This window comes from Pristiophorus japonicus, chromosome 19, assembly GCF_044704955.1.
Source record: "Pristiophorus japonicus isolate sPriJap1 chromosome 19, sPriJap1.hap1, whole genome shotgun sequence".
Classification (NCBI taxonomy): Eukaryota; Metazoa; Chordata; class Chondrichthyes; family Pristiophoridae; genus Pristiophorus; species Pristiophorus japonicus.
The window spans coordinates 91,174,844-91,190,572 of record NC_091995.1 but is presented as its reverse complement, the minus strand read 5'-3'; the positions used below and the strand labels follow the sequence as shown (position 1 = coordinate 91,190,572).

The 15,729-nt window shown below is 47.4% G+C and overlaps 1 protein-coding gene across 1 annotated transcript in view; it reads left to right on the top strand.

The window, feature by feature from the left end:
- aldh16a1 (aldehyde dehydrogenase 16 family, member A1) overlaps window positions 1-12,197 on the top strand; it is a 72,536-nt gene extending 60,339 nt beyond the window's left edge. Inside the window, exon 18 of the mRNA XM_070861786.1 lies at window positions 8,104-12,197. Within this exon, the coding sequence (XP_070717887.1) occupies window positions 8,104-8,277 (174 nt within the window). The 3' untranslated portion in view covers window positions 8,278-12,197. The remainder of the gene's footprint in view (window positions 1-8,103) is intronic.
- Window positions 12,198-15,729: the final 3,532 nt, after the last annotated feature.

The following is a 15,729-nucleotide window of genomic DNA, read 5'->3' as shown; positions in this document are numbered from 1 at the left end:
TAACCATTCAGATGTTAACCTACTCGAGGGTTGAGTAGGTATTGATTGGGTTGGCAGGGTGTGGGCCTCCTGTAGCCATTGTGTAAACCCTTGGTTTGTTTTGGGTTCCCTAGTTTTCTGAAGGTCTGCATAATTTCCCGATAATGGTGTAAACATGGGGAAGACAATAGCCCGATAATGGTGATGAGTCAGTCCCACAGTTTTCGAGCAAGTGCTCTCCCATTGGCTTGAAGCCCCTTGCTTTGGGCTAACTCTGTCCCACCATTGGCCCTCCGGTGTCCTCCCCCGTCCAATCACTGCTCTGCCAAGGCCACATCGTCTCGGTCGCAACCCACGCCTGGATCTGGGTTCTCTGTTCCTTCCAGGACACTGGCCTTCTGTTTTATTGCAGCACAGGCAGATCCCACAGCTCCTTTTTTTTCTGGGTAAAATGAGGGATTTTCGTCCTCCCCTACACTTGCACCTCCCCCTTCTGCTGTTCACGGTCATGTTAGCCACGGTGATCAAACTGGTGCTTGAGACGCAGGTTCTGAATATATGTAGCTTGAGCTGCTGTGTGAGGTTGGATGGAAAGACAGTGTGCAGAGTGCATAGTTTCAGTGCAGTAAATCCAATCATTCCAGTTCACCTTTATTGTTTACTGTGGTGCGTGTCATAGAAACATAGAAAAATAGGTGCAGGAGTAGGCCATTCGGCCCTTCGAGCCTGCACCGCCATTCAATAAGATCATGGCTGATCATTCACCTCAGTACCCCTTTCCTGCTTTCTCTCCATGCCCCTTGATCCCTTTAGCCGTAAGGCTAACTCCCTTTTGAATATATCTAACGAACTGGCCTCAACAACTTTCTGCGGTAGAGAATTCCACAGGTTCACAATTCTCTGAGTGAAGAAGTTTCTCCTCATCTCGGTCCTAAATGGCTTACCCCTTATCCTTAGACTGTGACCCCTGGTTCTGGACATCCCCAACATCGGGAACATTCTTCCTGCATCTAACCTGTCCAATCCCGTCAGAATTTTATATGTTTCTATGAGATCCCCTCTCATTCTTCTAAATTCCAGTGCCTAAGTGTTCCTTTTCAAAACTGTGCTACTGCAGGACACTGCATGTTGAAGGGTAGGGCATGGTCTTGCAGCTCTTTCAAGATTATGCAATGAATAAAAATAAATACTTGTATCTATAAAGCGTCTTTCACGACCCCTGGACATCTCAAAGCTCTTTACAGCCAATGAAGTACTTTTAAAGTGTAGTCGCTGTTGTAATGTGGGAAACGCGGCAGCCGATTTATGCACAGCAAGCTCCCACGTTTATTTCTTTTAAACTAAGTTTAGGATTTGCTGTGCCGGTTACAATGTTTGTTGCCCATTTTCTCTAAACCCATTACAACATTGTAACTCCTTTTCTCTAACCCCGTTACAAGCTCCTGCAAACAGCCACGTGATAATATGTAGATAACCTGTTCATGTTATGTTGATTGAGGGATAAATATTGGCCCCAGGACACCGGGGATAACTCCTCTTCTTCGAAATAGTGCCACAGAATCTTTTACGTCCACCTGAGAGGGCAGGCCTCGGTTTAACGTCTCATCCGAAAGATGGCGCCTCTGACAGTGCGGCACTCCCTCAGCACTGCACTGGGAGTGTCAGCCTGGATTTATGTGCTCAAGTCCCTGGAGCAGGACTTGAACCCACAACCTCCTGACTCAGAGGCGAGGGTGCTGCCCACACACACTCCGAAAGGTAATGCGTGGGTTTAACCGTACACCAAGGATGTGTGAATTGGATGGTTTTGGCAAGGTAATGCGATTGCATAATGCATCCCATGACAGTAAACGTTCTTTTAATCATTACAGGTTTGCTGTGGTCTACTTAGTGTTTTTGTCTTATAGTCCTTTCCCAATTTAAGGTGCTTATTTTGAAGGTCACGACATCACTGTTGTATCAGTGCTTACAGGTGTCTCTTATATTTAAAATCTTTGGGGAAAAATATTGCCCCTTTCTTTCGGGTCTGTTACTGCCTCCAATGGGGCGATAAGGCCTCTCTTCCCCCCACCCCCGGGGGGCAGACCCATCTGCAATTGCCCCCGAGACGGGGGCGGCGGGAACGGGTTTCTGCCGCGCCCCGTGTTTCCGCCCCGCTCGGCGCGGTGACCCCTTACCGCCCCACGTGGGAAATTGCCCCGCGATAGCGCGGCCGCCGCCGGTCAGCGCCCCCAACCGCGTCACGCGCTGGGAGTCTGCCAGTGGCTGGGCGGCGCGACTGCCCTTAAAGGGAAGGGTGCACTGCCGCGGCCGCCATTTTATTTTAATTGTCGGCCGGCACCCGAGTCGGCCCGACAGTGGCGGCCACTGGCCCGGCCGAACCCCTCCCTGGTGGCTCAGTGGGCTCCACGGCGACCTCGCAGCGTCCCTCCCCTTTAAGTGAAGGGAAAGGGGTGTTGTGACACGACTGCGCGGCGCGACAGGTCGTGCTGACATCATTCCCGCCGCGCTGGGACACTGCCCCGCTCCCTCGCAGACCTGCCCCTACACCACCTCGAGCAGCGCTCCAAAGCGCTGAGAGGCGGTGTCGACAGTTAGAGAGCCCAATTTTCCGGCTCTTCCCTCTGACTCCCGCCGGGCGGTAAATTTCCGGTTAATTCAAGGTGCCCCCTCCAATTTCCCGCTGAGGGCAATTTCAGCCCCTCGGCCTTTTGCAGCGTAAGAAATGTATCTTTGCTGTTGGTACCACATGAGCAAGGCGCTGGGAACCAGTCGACTTATTAAGCCAGAGACAGAATCTAGTCAGCAGCTGGAGTTTGGTGAAGTTGTGCATCTCCGTCTGGTTTAGTGGAGGCTTTAGTGGGTGGGATCGAAGCCGGTTAAGATTGTACTGGGGCTTCAGATTTTCCATTGATTCCTTTGGCATTTTCTTGGTATTACCGAAATAAACGCTGACCTCAATTTATTTCAGGCCAGTGGTTGGTGCCGTGACATTGCTTAAACCTGAATATTGGAAACTTGAGAGATTTCCCCGCTACAGGCAGGGACTGATGACCTGCAGCAGGCAATCACTGTTTCCGTTTAGGGGGGGTTGTGGGATTAAGTGCATCGCTTCTAAAGCACACCCAGATCTCTCCTGCACCTTACTGCTGAGTCTGTAGCACTCTGTAGCTAACGCCCTCTCAGTTTCCACATAGGGGGGAGATAGCTTGAGGGTGGCACGCCATGTTCATGACAGTGTTTCCGCTCTGGCGATCATAAAAATAGCAGCAATGTATGCACACCCCCTCTTTAGCTTCTCGCTGTGACTGCAAAATATCATTCTCTTGCTTTTGGATCTGAGGAATAGTTAGGCCAGTCTGATCATTGACTTGCAGTCACTAACCGTAACTCTTTCCGTAGTGGAAAGATCTGCACTGTATGTGATTTCAAAGAGCGCAGTTGTTCAAATAATAAGACAAGCCTTGTACCTTTATACAAAAATGGATATAAGAAGACAGAGTCTGCCCATCAGAAACCCTTTAAAGTGTTTAAAAGAAGTATCCTATTTACTGTGTGATCATTTTTGCTCACGCCCTTGCTAAAGATTAAGAACATAATTAGAAGTAGGGGTAGGCCCCTCGAGCCTACCCCGCCATTCAATAAGATTATGGCTGATCTTCGACCTCAACTTCACTTTCCCACCCGATCTCCATATCCCTTGATCCCTCTAGAGTGCAAAAATCTACCTAATTAAGCCTTTAATATATTCTTGGCGGGTACAGTTACTGAGGAAAGAGATGTGGCTGTGAAAGCGAGTCTTGAATATACGCAATGACTCAGCGTCCACAGCCCTCTGAGAACTCCAAAGATTCACAGCTCCCTTGAGTGAAGAAATACCTCCTCATCTCAGTCCTAAATGGCCGACCCCTTATCCTGAGACTGTGGGGTGGGGTGTGGGGGAGGCCGGGGAGAAGAGAATCATCGCCACTTTGAGCAGTTAATATGTCATCAGTTGATTCTGTCACCTCTGACTGGGCAGAGGGAAAACGAGTTGCCTTTTTTTCCCCCCTTCACTGAAAAGGTCAACTAAGAATGACACTCTGCTTTTAAAAACTCAAGAGTAAAGACATCTTACTGCAATTATACAGGACCCTGGTCAGACCACACCTGGAGTATTGTGCACAGTTCTGGTCTCCTTAACCAAGTAAGGATATACTTGCCATTGAGGGAGTGCAACGAAGGTTCACCAGACTGATTCCTGGGATGGGGGGATTGTCCTATAAGGAGAGATTGAGTAGATTAGGCTTTTCTTCTCTAGAGTTTCGAAGAATGAGAGATGATCTCATTGAAACACACACAATTCTTACAGGGCTTGACAGGGTAGATGCAGGGAGGATGTTTTCCCCCGGCTGGGGAGTCTAGAACCAGGGGTCACAGTCTCAGAATAAGGGATTGGCCTGTCATTGGGAAAATGTTGGAGTCCATCATTAAGGAATTCGTAGCAGGACGAGTGTGGTCAGTGCTTCAATGCTGGGGATGTTGCCCTGAGCGAGAACACACTCGACCAGCTCCGTTGGGCGGGCCACATTGTCCGCAAGCCCAACACGAGGCTCCCTAAGCAAGTGTCTGACTCGGAACTCCTACACGGCAAGCGAGCCCCAGGTGGGTAAAGGAAACACTTCAAGGACACCCTCAAAGCCTCCCTGATAAAGTGTAACATCCCCACCGGCATCTGGAAATCCCAGACCCAAGACCGTCCAAAGTGGAGGAAGAGCATCCGGGAGGGCGCTGAGCACCTCGCGTCTCGTCGCCGAGAGCTTGCAGAAATCAAGCGCAGACAGTGGAAGGAGCGTGCGGCAAACCAGACTCCCCACCCACCCTTTCCTTCAACCACTGTCTGCCCCACCTGTGACAGAGACTGTAATTCCCGTAGTGGACTGTACAGCCACCTGAGAACTCACTTTTAGAGTGGAAGCAAGTCTTCCTTGATTTTGAGGGACTACCTATGATGAGTAGCAGGACATTTCGAAAATCATAATGCAATCAAGCAGAGTTAGCATGGTTTTATGAAAGGGAAATCGTGTTTGACAAATTTGCTGGACTTCTTTGAAGATGTAATGAGCAGGGTGGATAAAGGAGAAGCAGTTGATGTCGTATATTTGGATTTCCAGAAAGCATTCGATAAGGTGCCACACAAAAGGTTACTGCACAAGATAAGAGCTCACGGGGTTGGGGGTAATATATTTGCATGGATGGAGGATTAGTTAACTAACAGAAAATAGAGAGTTGGGATAAATAAGTAATTTTCAGGTTGGCAAACTAACTAGTGGGGTGCCACAGGGATCAGTGCTGGGGCCTCAACTATTTACAATTTATATTAATGACTTGGATGAAGGAACTGAATGTAACCTAGCCAAAATCTGCTGCTGATACAAAGATGGGTGGGGAATCAAGAGGAGGATTCAAAGAATCTACAAAGGGATATAGACAGGCTCAGTGAGTAGGCAAAAAGTTGGCAGATGGAGTATAATGTGGGAAAATGTGAGGTTGTCCATTTTGGTAGGAAAATTAAAAAAGCAAATTATGATTTAAATGGGGAGCGATTACAAAATGCTGCAGTACAGAGGGATCTAGGGGTTCTTGTACATGAAACGCATGCAGGTACAGCAAGTAATCAGGAAGGCAAATGGAATGTCAGCCTTTATTGCAAGGGAGATGGAGTATAAAAGTAGGGAATTCCTGCTACAACTGTACAGGGCTTTGGTAAGCCCACACCTGGAGTACTGCATACAGTTTTGGTCTCATTTAAGGAGGGATATACTTGCATTGGAGGCAGTTCAGAGAAGGTTCACTCGGTTAATTTCTGAGATGAAGGGGTTGTCGTATGAAGAAAGGTTGAGCAGGTTGGGCCTATACTCACTGGAGTGTAGAAAAATGAAACATGTAAGATTCTGAGGGGGCTTGACAGGGTCGATGCAGAGAGGATGTTTCCCCTCATGGGGGAATTTAGAACTAGGGGGCTTAGTTTCAGAATAAGGGTTCGCCCATTTAAAACAGAAATGAGGAGGAATTTATTCTGAGGGTTGTGAATCTTTGGAATTCTCTGCCCCAGAGAGCTGTGGAGAATGGGTCTTTGAATATATTTAAGGTGGAGATAGACAGGTTTTTGAATGATAAGGGAGTCAAAGGTTATGGGGAGTGGGCAGGGAAATGGTGTTGAGACCATGATCAGATCAGCCATGATCTTATTGACTGGCGGAGCAGACTCGAGGGGCCAAGTGGCCAACTCCTGCTCCTATTTCTTATGTTCTTATTTAGGACTGAAATGAGGAGACAGTTCTTCACTCAGAAGATGGTGAATCTTTGGAATTCTCCACCCCAGAGGGCTTTGGAGGCTCAGTCGTTGAGTATATTCAAGGCTGAGATCGATCGATTCGGGAAAGTGGAGTTGAGGTCGAAGGTCAGCCATGATCTTAGTGACTGGGGGAGCAGGCTCGAGGGGCCGAATGGCCTACTCCTGCTAATTCTTCTGATCCGATGTAGAAACATGAGGATGCTTACATTGTAAGACCTGGATTTTACCTGTTGCACTCAGTTGATCGATTTGCTTCTGAACTTGCTGTTTACTTCTGGTCTGCTGTGGTATTTTTAAAATTTATTGCGCACGGTGCCGTCCGCTCCTGTGCCCTGTTTGCATAGTTTGTGTAATTCCCCTAATTGGAGTCGGCTCAGTGCGCGAATTCGCTTTCCTGTCGCAATGTAGGTCAGTAACTGAGGCTTGCAACCGCTAATACTTAACCTCTCTGTGCAAAGTGACAGCAAGTTGGAAAACCAATTTCAACAGGAGACCAAAAGAACTCGATCCCTGGTCTGTGCTGAGTTCATTAATGCAGGAGAGCCACTATAATTAGCCTCTACAACAGTGACTACACTTCAAAACTGCCTCATTGGCTGCAAAGTGCTTTGGGACGTCGTGAAAGGCGCTATAGAAATGCAGGTTCTTTCTTTCTGTGGCCCTGGGCCAAGAAGGGAAAACCAGCCAGGATTCCCTATCCTGTGACCCTTGCTCAAATGTGTGCACAGGAGGGGGTTGTGATCCCTTCCCTGGTTGAGCTGCGGTCTGGCACTTGTCGTACAGGCGGTGAATGGCCATTTGGGCAAGGTATGAGAGCACTGAAGGTATCAGTGACCCGTACCTGAGCAGGAATCGGCTCCTGCCGAAGAGGAGGGGAGAAAACTGTAATGTATTTGCTTCATGGGTTCTTTGAGAATTTAAGAATTCATAGCAACGCATTGCTATTAAGAACTAGTTGGTTTATTAACAAAAGGTTTAACAATCACACTACACATTACCAGTTCATTCACCTGGCTCACAACCACCTGCCTCATCGTGGATCCCCGACCCCAAGTGGCTGGGGTTTTATTGAGTCTTGTGAACATCATATGACTGGCTAAGCCCCTCACAACTCAACAGCTTTACAAACCTGCGAGCATCCTCATGGGCGCATACATTGCAAAAAACAATTTGTTGATCTCCAGCTGTGCCAGCAGGATCAAGGCTAAAGTGTTGAACTGAACGTGCAGTCTGAGGACTTGGAGTCCCGTCAGCGTGAGAACAGCAGTAACATCTTTCCGACAGTGCAGCACTCCCCCTTTCAGATGAGATAAACCGAGGCCCTATCTGCTCTGCCAAGTGCCAACACAAAAAGATGTCAAAGTACAGGCCAGATCTGCTGGACATCAAAGATCACAGCGCACTATTTTGAAGGAGAGCAGGATGTTATCCCTGGTGTCCTGGCCATTATTTATCCCTCAACCAACATCCGATCATTTATCTCATTGCTGGTGCTGCGCGAAAAGTGCCTGCCGCGTTTCCTACGTTGCAACAGTGACTACACTTCAAAAGTACTTCATTGGCCGTAAGATAATTTGCAACATTCTGTGGTGCTGAAAGGTGCTACATAAATGCACGTTTGCTTGTTCTTTTCTGTGTCCCAGTGGTATTGAGGGTCAGTGTCGAACCCACGGCACCAAACAGTTGACCTAGGTGAAGTCCTGCATCGTGGGCTGTGGCCCATTACTTGGCTCCTTCACTTTTATATAAAATTCTCACCCGCTTATTTTTTTTGTTGTGTTCTGTAGGGGTCAAAGTTTGTCGAGTGGTCATCGGCTGAAAACGTCAAGCGGACCTGGGTGAACTACGGGATCCAGCGGGACTGGTTGGATCCTCGGCAGGGCACAGGGGAAGAGTTCCTGTACCATGCTACGCAGTGCAAGAACATCTGGATCCCCATGGGGGAGATCTTCGCCAACTAGAGCCAGACCCTCTCGGGCTAGCAGACTGGAAACCACCCTCCCTCCCAGAACGAAACTCTTCTTTCAGGCTGGGAATCAATCAATCAATGATTTTCAACTGTGTGTGTGTGTGTGGGGTTGGCGGAGGTTCTATCTAGCTAAATTTACATGCCTTTACCCTTTTGTAATTTGAATGTTTGGGTCAGAGAAGCAGCAGCAAGGTTTCCAATCCCATCGGCAGCAGATCCGGCCTGTACTTTGACATAGTTTTGTGTTGGCACTTGACAGGATATCTGATGAGCAAAGAAGCCGCAAGAGTCCTCCCAATAGCCATCAGCCACGTCAGAGACAAAACGGCCGTGAAATTTGTCGACTTCGGAAATGGGACAAATGACAAAGAGCAGGCTTATTTTTTTTTTGTAACCTTTGGCAGTTCCGGCCTTCAACAATTGTCACTTTTGTTTCCCTTGCGTTGAGTTGCAAATAGCTGAGCACCGGCGCATCTGCTAGTCTTTTTCGTCCTCCGTTCCTCCTCTTTCCCCAGTTAGTTTCTTCAGCCGTGAAATCACATCCCCGCTGATTCACTTGCGCAAGGATAAGTCACGTGCTTTAACCCCGCCTCTTTCCGTTTCGCGATAGTCAGTTATTGTTTCTGCTAACTGAAGCAAGTGCTGGCTACCAATCTCGAGCACTACTTGCGGAAAAAAAAACTGCCTGCTAATTCATGCTCCGCTGGCCAATATTGGGTGGAAACCTGCAGTTGCCAACACAGATCTTTTGAAAGAATGGAAAGTCTCGCTTGCCGCAGATTTGCATAGCTCCATCAGTGTCGCATAACAATGTCCCCACCCTCATTGGAGGAGTCATCACATCGTGACCCTGGAGTGACCTTGCACCTCCGCCTGAGACCACCATCCATGCTCAGGGCAGATGCTCTGAGAGTTTATAAGTATTTCTTTTAACAATGAATTGTATGTTTAACCTTCTGATCAAATTTCAGGCAGGGGCGGGCCTCTTTGAAATGAAGTCCGCCGTGATTTCACTGTGCTGGTGGGGATAGCACATCCTGCATTTTTACCTTTTGGGAGCCTGGTTCAAATCCGGCTCCGCTGATGGGGGACCAAGCTCACAACTCTCTTTGCTGCCTTTAAGCGTTTCATGTGAAGTCATTTTAAGGGCTGTCGGAAGCTAGTTCCTAGTAAGCCAAGTCCTCGACGCAGAACTGCCCACAGTTTTCGCACTAAATTCGGTCTTTTGTGGAAAGGTGGCTGAGGTGAAAACTGGAAATGCCACCAGCTGCTTTCTAGCTGCACCCATCCTTTGCTAGCGATTTCTGATGAACAATCTGAGTTTTAGATGCTTCTTGTCATTACCAGGCGATGCGACGGAATTTCCTTCAACACGAATAGCTTTGTTGTCAAGATGAGTTCCAAAACAAAGGTGATCAAAGTTGTTGAACTGAAATGAAATCGTTGCGTGCGAAAACCTTGCGTCTTGGTGCATGCTTTGTGCGTCTCGCATCGTGGGCCGGCAGGTCTGCTCTGTACGTTTCTGTAGATCCTGATGGGCTTCAAATATTGTATTTATAAACCAACAACAAACTGCGGCGGGAAATACAGCGAGCCAGCCCACCCCCCCCCCCCCCACCCCAAAAACAAAAAGACAGGCACGGGTTTGTGTGGATTCTTATCAGGTCTGAGTAACACTTAAAGCTGCTTCACACACACACACACACACCACTTTTACAGCCCTGTAATAAATGCAGGCGTAAAACTTTCCGATGAACAGCTGAACCGCTGTGAAAACTTATCAGTGACCAGCAATCAGCCAAACACTGCCGATCAAAAAAGAGGAACCAGTTCAATCTTGGAGTCATAAAAATTTACAGCACGGGAAGGAGGCCATTCGGCCCATCGTGTCCGCGCCGGCCGACCAACAGCTACCCGGCCTAATCCCACTTTCCAGCTCTCGGTCCGTAGCCCTGTAGGTTACGGCACTTCAAGTGTACATCCAAGTACTTTTTAAATGTGGTGAGGGTTTCTGCCTCTACCACCCTTTCAGGCAGTGAGTTCCAGAACCCCACCACCCTCTGGGTGAAGAAATTTCCCCTCAAATCCCCTCTAAACCTGCCATTTACTTTAAATCTATGCCCCCTGGTTGTTGACCCCTCTGCTCAGGGAAACGGGTCCTTCCTATCCATTCTATTTAGGCCCCTTCGTCATTTAATGCACCTCAATAAGGTCTCCCCTCAGCCTCCTCTGTTCCAAAGAAAACAACCCCAGCCTATCCAATCTTTCCTCATAGCTAAAATTCTCCAGTCCAGGCAACATCCTGGTAAATCTCCTCTGCACCCTCTCTAGTGCAATCACATCTTTCCTATTCAAAATATGCCATCATCATCTTCTGTCACTAATGCACCATGTAACACTAAAGATTTTGTAATATAAGCCTATTAAAGAATTACTCCGCTTACTATAAAATCATTAAACCCCCGCATAAACTTACCTATCCCACCTTGTACGCTCTGCAACACCTATGCTGCCTTCCTTTGGGCCTCGCAAACCGTCCTATTCCACGTCCTGCTTATAATATTTCAAACAGCCCATCCCAGGCCTTGAGAATTATGCTAAAGAATTGGACTGCAGTTTTGCAGGAGCTACCAATGAGCACCACTCTCCAGCACAATTGGGAAAAATAAGCTATTCATAGAATTATAGCACAGAAACAAGCCCAACCAATCCATGCCGGCGTTTATGCTCCATCCATCCTCATTTAAATCTATCAGCATATCCCTCTATTCCCTTCTCCCTCACATCGCTCAACCATCGGTGGCCGTGCCTTCTGTTGCCTGGGCCCCAAGCTCTGGAACTCCCTCCCTAAACCTCTCCGCCTCTCTTTCCTCCTTCAAGGCGCTTCTTAAAACTTACCTCTTTGACCAAGCTTTTTGTCACCTGCGCTAATTTCTCCTTATGTGGCTCGGTGTCATTTTTTTTTGTCTCCAAATACTCCTGCGATGCACCTTGGGATGTTTCACTACGTTAAAGGCGCTATATAAATACAAGTTGTTGTTCATCGTGCTTGTCTAGCCTCCCCTTAAACGCATCGATACTATTCGCCTCAACCACTCCCTGTGGTAGCGAGTTCCACATTCTCACCACTCTGGGTAAAGATTCCTGACTGGATTTCTTGGTAGACTACCTCGTATTGGTGGCCTCTAGTTTTGTTTTTCCCGACATGTGGAAACACTCTCTCTCTATCAAAATCTTCCATAATTTTATTGCTACTGCCCGGAATTCTGCTTCCTCACCAACTTGCGGAATTTCCTCATCCCTCTGCCTGGAGCTCGGTGTTCTACGCAAAACCCCTTTTGTTTGTTATATGAATAAATAAATAAATAAGTGAACACCTTTATGGGAGTGGGCTCCTGAAACATTTATATAATGTTGCATCTCAGCATTAACTGACCCGACCTCGGGTGGAGTAATGCAAACAATACCTTACTAGGATCCTAAGGCTTATTGGAATTGCCATCACGGATAATGGCTGCTGTGTTTGGCCACTTCTTTCACGTTGCAGTCAGTAGCTTTTTCTGTCTATCGGTATCTCTATAGAAAGAGAGGACTTGCATTTCTATAGCGCTTTTACTCACCTCGGGATGTCCCAAAGCGCTCTACACCCAATGAAATGCTTTCGAAGTATGATCACTGTTGCAATGTAGGAAACTACAGTTTTTGCCTTCGATTGGTAGGCCTTCATCCTGTTCACTGATTAGCTCAGGGAGTCACTTTCTCCAGTCCTGTCTGTCCCTGTGATATTCCAAGACATGCATTTTTCGAGTTATCTTGGCCGTGGCGTTTTATTGGATATCTCAATATTCGCAACTTTTTTTTTTTGGAGCCAGTTATTCTCTCAGCCCATTCAATAAATTCCATGTTCCATTATTTGGTCTAGTGTCGTATTTACTGTTTTACAGCCAAAACTCTAAACCTCGAGCACATTATCAAAAGGTTGTATGCGTCATTTCTTGTGGAGGTGATGGATGTAAGTAATTCTGCAAGCCAGTAAAAAGAGCATGTTCCTTCAACCAAGCATTATGGTCAAGAGATTGCGGTCCGTGGCGTAGCTATGGAGTGTACCACCGACCTCCGAGGCCTATATTCTCTATAGAGTTTAGAAAATTGAGAGGTGATCCCATTGAAACATGCAGAATTCTTACAGGGCTTGACCGGGTAGATGCAAGCAGGATGTTTCCCCCTGAACCAGGGGTCACAGTCTCACAATAAGGGGTCGGCCATTTAGGACTGAGATGAGAAATTTCTTCACTAAGGGTGGTGAATCTTTGGAATTCTTTACCCCAGAGGGCTGTGGCGTCTTTGAGTATATTCAAGACTCGCTTTCACAGCCACATCTCTTTCCTCAGTAACTGTATCTGTCAAGAATATATTCAAGACTTAGATAGATAAGATTTTTTGCACTCTAGGGTAATCAAGGGATATGGAGATCAGGCGGGAAAGTGGAGTTGAAGTTGAAGATCAGCCATGAGGGCTGTGGAGGCTCAGTCGTTGAGTATATTCAAGACCGAGATCGATAGATTTTTGAATATTAAGGGAATCAAGGGATATGGGGAAAATTGCAGGAAAGTGGAGTTGAGGTCTAAGATCAACCGTGATCGTATTGAATGGCGGAGCAGGCTCGAGGGGCCGAATGGCCGCCTTCTGCTCCTAATTCTGATTAAAGGAATTGGCACTTGCTCAGTGCGGGGCTCCACATGTAAACTTGCTGTCGGATGCTGCAGAATGGAGCGCAGCGTAGAACTGGCGTTGGGGTAGTATTTCCTGGAATTCAGAAGGTTCGGGGGTGATCTGATCGAAGTTTTCAAGATATTAAGGGGGGCAGATAGAGGGAAACTATTTCTGCTGGTTGTTGAGTCTAGGACTAGGGGGCATTGTCTTAAAAACTTAGAGCCAGGCCTTTCAGTAGTCAAATTAGGAAACACTTCTCTACGCAAAGGTTGGTAGAAGTTTAGAACTCTCTTCCACAAACATCAATCGATGCTAGATCAATTGTTAATTTTAAATCTGAGATTGATAGCTTTTTGTTAACCAAAGGTACTAAGAATTATGGGGCAAAGGCAGATATATGGAGTTAGGTCGCAGATCAGCCATGATCTCATTGAATGCAGAACAGACTCGAGAGGCTCAATGACCTCCTCCTGTTCCTATGGCCCACGGATCCCAGAGGCCCACTGTGTGTAAGCGTACCTTAAATCATGTGGGGCGGTGCTGCAATCAGGAAACAAGATCATTCACCCCCCCCACTAGATACTATTTTCTAGGGGGAATACAGGTTGAACCTCCCTTATCAGGAACACTGGGGACCTAGCCTGTTCTGGATAAGGAATTTTTCCGGACGAGGGGAGGTCACGTTAAACTGGATGGTACAGGTCATCATAGGCAGGCCTTCGGAATTAAGGAAGACTTGCTTCCATTCTTAACATGAGTTCTTGGATGGCTGTGCAGTCCAATATGAGAGCCACAGTCTCTCACAGGTGGGACAGGTAGTCATTTGAGGGAAGGGGTGGGTGGGATTGGTGGTACTGAGCAAGGGGATATTGAGGCTGGCTGGCTTGCGGCTGGGAGTGCAGCAGGTAGATTGGGGTGGTGGGGGGGGGTCGCGGGGTCAGGCCAGCGATTGCGGGAGTCAGCAGTGAGGAAGGACTTCAATTTGTTCATGTCGGAGTTCTGTGCATGCGCCACCCGGTGGCCGGGAATGGTTCTGGACGAGGGGTGGTTCCGGATAACGGAGTTCTGGATCAGGGAGGTTCAACCTGTATTGGAGTTAGCAGCTAATGACATGCGGCTGATAAAAGTTTTTATACATTTTGTACCATGAAAGGTCACTTCTTGCAACATGGTTAGTCTTGGACCATGGCATGGGAGGTGGGGGGCTGTTGATTTAGCAGATGATGAGCAGAAACTTGCGAATAATGAAATGTCAGCAAAGACGAGACTCTGACAGCTCGAATGGATGGTGATCAATGAATGACATGGATAGAGCCAGACCAACTTTCAGCCACTTGACGGATGCAAATCTAGCATTTCAATACTGAACACAAACAAAATTGAATATCTGTTAATGGTTATTAATAAACAAATACCATTCCGTACAATTCATTGCAAGGCCAATTTCTGTACCCTTTCGCTGCGACTCGTGGGACTGGGAGCAAGGATTTTCTGTTGTAAAGTAATGCAGTAGACAACTTTGAAGGGGAAGAGAATCTATTTTCATGACAGGTGTCACCCGTATGCTGTGCAAACAGGCTGTTTGCACCAGCCATAACATTTTCACGCGTAATTTCTGGGCAGTTGGTGGATGATTAGCCCATGCAGGTACAGCAAGTGATCAGGAAGGCCAATGGTATCTTGGCCTTTATTGCAAACGGGATGGAGTATAAAAGCAGGGAAGTCTTGCTACAGTTATACAGGGTATTGGTGAGGCCACACCTGGAATACTGCGTGCAGTTTTGGTTTCCATATTTACGAAAGGATATACTTTCTTTGAAGGCAGTTCAGAGAAGGTTCACTTGGTTGATTCCGGGGATGAGGGGGTTGACTTATGAGGAAAGGTTGAGTAGGTTGGACCTCTACTCATTGGAGTTCAGAAGAATGAGAGGTGATCTTATCGCAACGTATAAGATTATGAGGGGGCTTGATAAGGTGGATGCAGAGAGGATGTTTCCACTGATGGGGGAGACTAGAACTAGAGGGCATGATCTTAGAACAAGAGGCCGTCCATTTATAAGAGTTGAGAAATTTCTTCTGACGGTTGTAAATCTGTGGAATTCGCTGCCTCAGAGAGCTGTGGAAGCTGGGTCATATAAATTTAAGACACAAATAGACAGTTTCTTAAATGATAAGGGGTTATGGGGTGTGGGCGGGGAAGTGGAGTCCATGATCAGATCAGCCATGATCGTATTGAATGGCGGAGCAGGCTCGAGGGGCTGTATGGCCTACTGCTCCTATTTCTTATGTTCTTCTGTTAACTCTGTGCCAGCATGGAGGTGGGGATAATAGATGGAGTGGATGATCTGTTCGGGATTTAGCACATGCACACACAAGTCCCAAAGTTGCTGTCCATTTACAAAGGTTTGTCGGCGTACTCTGAACCCACTGATCACCCTCCATTCGATCGGCACCTCGGAGCCGGCAGTCTTGCACTGCGAGAAAGAACGTGAAGTCAACGGTGCTTTGTATCCAACCTCTATGCAACGGTCAGGAAAATCTGCATCTCCACCCTCTGGATAGCCAGGCCACTGTCCAGTACAGCCATTGATAAAGTCCCATTGAGAGTCACCACGGAAGGCGTGACTAATTTCTCCCACCTTCCAGATCTCCCTCTCCAGGACCTAGAGGATGCGCCAGCCAGGAGAAGGTGAGAGCGCATCGGCTATATCATTTTTGTATCTGAGACAAA